Source organism: Cuculus canorus, chromosome 34 (assembly GCF_017976375.1).
Source record: "Cuculus canorus isolate bCucCan1 chromosome 34, bCucCan1.pri, whole genome shotgun sequence".
NCBI classification, from domain to species: Eukaryota; Metazoa; Chordata; class Aves; order Cuculiformes; family Cuculidae; genus Cuculus; species Cuculus canorus.
In genome coordinates this window covers 657,066-661,235 of record NC_071434.1, presented here as the reverse complement: position 1 = coordinate 661,235, position 4,170 = coordinate 657,066, and the positions used below count along the sequence as shown (strand labels likewise).

At 56.7% G+C, this 4,170-nt stretch overlaps 1 protein-coding gene across 1 annotated transcript in view; it reads right to left on the bottom strand.

Moving 5' to 3' along the window:
* Positions 1 to 555: 555 nt before the first annotated feature.
* The window catches only part of LOC104061891 (solute carrier family 22 member 6-A), a 17,212-nt gene continuing 13,597 nt past the window's right edge, over positions 556 to 4,170 (bottom strand). The window contains exons 9-11 of the mRNA XM_054052558.1: positions 2,387 to 2,495; positions 2,097 to 2,300; positions 556 to 722 (exon numbers count right to left, since the gene is read on the bottom strand). Of these exons, the coding sequence (XP_053908533.1) occupies positions 644 to 722; positions 2,097 to 2,300; positions 2,387 to 2,495 (392 nt within the window). The 3' untranslated portion in view covers positions 556 to 643. The remainder of the gene's footprint in view (positions 723 to 2,096; positions 2,301 to 2,386; positions 2,496 to 4,170) is intronic.

The window sequence follows — 4,170 nt, the reverse complement described above, 5'->3', positions numbered from 1 at the left end:
ATCTTCTCGGAGGTGACCTCAGGGATGAGGTATTATGGAAGGGGACCACCACCAAGAAGGTTCCTGAGCTCCATCTTCTCGGAGGTGACCTCAGGGATGAGGTATCTCAGAAGGTGACCACCACCAAGAAGGTTCTGGAGCTCCATCTTCTTGGAGGTGACCTCAGGGATGAGGTATTACGGAAGGTGACCACCACCAAGAAGGTTCTGGAGCTCCATCTTCATGGAGGTGACCTCAGGGATGAGGTATTATGGAAGGGGACCACCACCAAGAAGGTTCTGGAGCTCCATCTTCTTGGAGGTGACCTCCAAGATGGAGTTCTCGGGTTCCACCTTCTCGGTGGTGACCTCAGGAGCAGCGTTCTCAGGCTTTGTCCTCCTGGAGGTGACCTGGGATGTGGTTCTTGGACCTCCTCATGTTGGAGATGACCTTTGGTGGCTTCAGAGAAGACCCCGAGACGTTCTCCTCACCAGAGGTTCTTTATTCTTCTGAGAACATCTCCTGTCCCCCCACCCAGGGAGGTCACCGGCCGGAAAAGGGGGGACACAGGACACAGGGAAGTCCCGTCCCACCCCACCCCATGGTTGGGAGGAGCCACAGGTGGCGGTGGCCATGTTGTCCCCTCCCACCCCGCTCTGGTCCTTCAGGTGTCCTTCTGAGGAGCTCCATCCTGAGGTTGGAGGGGGATCTTCTCCTTCAGATCCACCTTCTGCTGCTTCACCCTGGGGGGAAGAGGAGGAGGAGGAGGAGGAGGAGGAGGAGGAGGAGGAGGAGGAGGAGGAGAAGGAAGGTCCATGAGTGTGGTGGGATGAGGTCCACCACCATCCCAACCCCTTCATCTCGAAGGACTTCCCTCCATCCACCCCAAACCCCTTCTTCTTGAGGTCCACCACCATCTATCATCATCCCAACCCCTTCATCTTGAAGGACATCCCTCCATCCATCCCAAACCCCTTCATTTTGAGGTCCACCACCATCCCAACCCCTTCTTCTTGAGGTCCACCACCATCGTCCACCCAAAACCCCTTCTTCTTGAGGTCCACCACCATCCCAACCCCTTCATCCTGAGGTCCATCCACCATCACCCACCCAAAACCCCTTCTTCTTGAGGTCCACCACCATCCCAACCCCTTCATCTTGAAGAACATCCCTCCATCCACCCCAAAACCCCTTCATTTTGAGGTCCACCACCATCCCAACCCCTTCTTCTTGAGATCCACCACCATTGTCCACCCAAAATCCCTTCTTCTTGAGGTCCACCACCATCCCAACCCCTTCATCTTGAAGAACATCCCCTCCCCATCCATCCCAAACCCCTTCTTCTTGAGGTCCACCACCATCTATCACCATCCCAACACCTTCATCTTGAAGGACATCCCTCCATCCATCCCAAACCCCTTCATTTTGAGGTCCACCACCATCCCAACCCCTTAATCCTGAGGTCCATCCACCATCGTCCACCCAAAACCCCTTCTTCTTGAGGTCCACCACCATCCCAACCCCTTCACCTTGAAGGACATCCCTCCATCCATCCCAAAACCCCTTCTTCTTGAGGTCCACCACCATCCCAACCCCTTCACCTCGAAGAACATCCCTCCATCCACCCCAAAACCCCTTCATTTTGAGGTCCATCACCATCCCAACCCCTTCTTCTTGAGATCCACCACCATTGTCCACCCAAAATCCCTTCTTCTTGAGGTCCACCACCATCCCAACCCCTTCATCCTGAGGTCCATCCACCATCATCCACCCAAAACCCCTTCATTTTGAGGTCCACCACCATCCCAACCCCTTCACCTTGAAGAACATCCCTCCATCCATCCCAAAACCCCTTCTTCTTGAGGTCCACCACCATCCCAACCCCTTCTTCTTGAAGGACATCCTCTCCCAATCCATCCCAAACCTCTTCTTCTTGAGGTCCACCACCATCTATCATCATCTCAACCCCTTCATCTCGAAGAACATCCCTCCATCCATCCCAACCCCTTCATTTTGAGGTCCACCACCATCCCAACCCCTTCATCTTGAAGGACATCCCTCCATCCACCCCAAACCCCTTCCTCTTGAGGTCCACCTCTCCCCCTCTTCCCACCCACCTGTTCTCCACCTCTTCGATGGTGTCGGGCAAGGGTTTGTTGAGGGTCTCGGGGAGGAACGCGGCCACCACGGCGGCCACCACCGGAGCCACTCCGTAGACCGCCGGCGGCAAAAAAGGGTAATACTCTTCCATCATCTTCACCAGAGGCGCCACAATGCCACCGACGCGCGCCATGGTGCTCCCGAAGCCCAACCCCGTCTGCCTGTGGCCACCACGAGAGGTCACCCAGAGGGGGAGAACGTCTCCGAGGTGTCCTCCAAGGGGATGGAAGGGGGTGGAAGGAGATACCTGATGGGCGTTGGGTAGAGTTCGGTGGTGAAGAGGAAGACGCAGTTGAAGGCGGCCGAGAGACAACCTTTGCCGATGACGGCCAACGCCGTCCGCACCGTCTGCAGCTCTGCGGGGACGGAGGAGGACCTGGAGAGGACCTCGGGGAGGTGGTGGTGGTGGGGTGGGAGGAGGAGAAGGGATGGAGGAGGGAGAGGGGGAGGAAGAGAGGAGGGATGGAGGACTCCAGAGGGTCCCTTCCACCTCAATCGTTCCATGGGTGGAGGGAGGGATGGAGATGTGGGTGAGTGGATGGAGATGGGGAGGGATGGAGGACTCCAGAGGTCCCTTTCACCTCTACCGTTCCATGGGTGGAGGGATGGAAACATGGAGGGATGGAGGCCTCCAGAGGTCCCTTCCACCTCAACCGTTCCATGGGATGGAGGGAGGGATGGAGATGTGGGTGAGTGGATGGAGATGGGGAGGGATGGAGGACTCCAGAGGTCCCTTTCACCTCTACCGTTCCATGGGTGGAGGGATGGATGGAGGGAGGGATGGAGGACTCCAGAGGGCTCTTCCACCTCAATCATTCCATGAGAGGGATGGAAGGATGGATGGAGATGTGGTTGAGTGGATGGAGATGTGGATGGAGGGATGGAGGGATGGAGACCTCCAGAGGTCCCTTTCACCTCAATCATTCCATGGGATGGAGGGATGGATGGAGATGTGGTTGAGTGGGTGGAGATGGGGATGGAGGGATGGAGGCCTCCAGAGGTCCTTTTCACCTCAACCATTCCATGTGTGGGATGGAGGGATGGAGGGAGGGAGGGATGGAGGACTCCAGAGGTCCCTTTCACCTCAATCATTCCATGGGATGGAGGGAGGGATGGAGATGTGGTTGAGTGGATGGAGATGTGAATGGATGGAGGGAAGAATGGATGGAGGGATGGAGGCCTCCAGAGGGCCCTTTCACCTCAACCATTCCATGGGTGGGATGGAGGGATGGATGGAGGGAGGGATGGAGGACTCCAGAGGGCTCTTCCACCTCAATCATTCCATGGGAGGGATGGAAGGATGGATGGAAGGATGGAGGGATGGAGGGATGGAGACGTGGTTGAGTGGATGGAGATGTGGATGGATGGAGGGATGGAGGGATGGATGGAGGGATGGAGGGATGGAGGAATCCAGAGGGTCCCTTCCACCTCAATCGTTCCATGGGTGGAGGGAGGGATGGAGATGTGGGTGAGTGGATGGAGATGGGGATGGAGGGAGGGATGGAGGCCTCCAGAGGTCCCTTTCACCTCAACCGTTCCATGGGAAGGAGGGATGGATGGAAACATGGAGGGATGGAGGGATGGAGGCCTCCAGAGGTCCCTTCCACCTCAACTGTTCTATGGGTGGTGGGGTGGAAGGAGGGATGGAGGGATGGAGGACTCCAGAGGGCTCTTCCACCTCAATCATTCCATGGGAGGGATGGAAGGATGGATGGAGATGTGGTTGAGTGGATGGAGATGTGGATGGAGGGATGGATGGATGGAGGGATGGAGGGATGGAGGCCTCCAGAGGTCCCTTTCACCTCAATCATTCCATGGGTGGGATGGAAGGATGGAGGGATGGAGGATGAGATGGAGAACCGGTTGTGTAGGAGGAATTGGGGTCTCCTGGAGGATGGATGGAGGCATGGAGGCCTCCAGAGGTCCCTTTCATCTCAACCATTCCATGGGTGGAGGGATGGAGATGTGGTTGAGTGGATGGAGATGCGAATGGATGGAGGAATGGATGGAAGGATGGAGGGATGGAGGCCT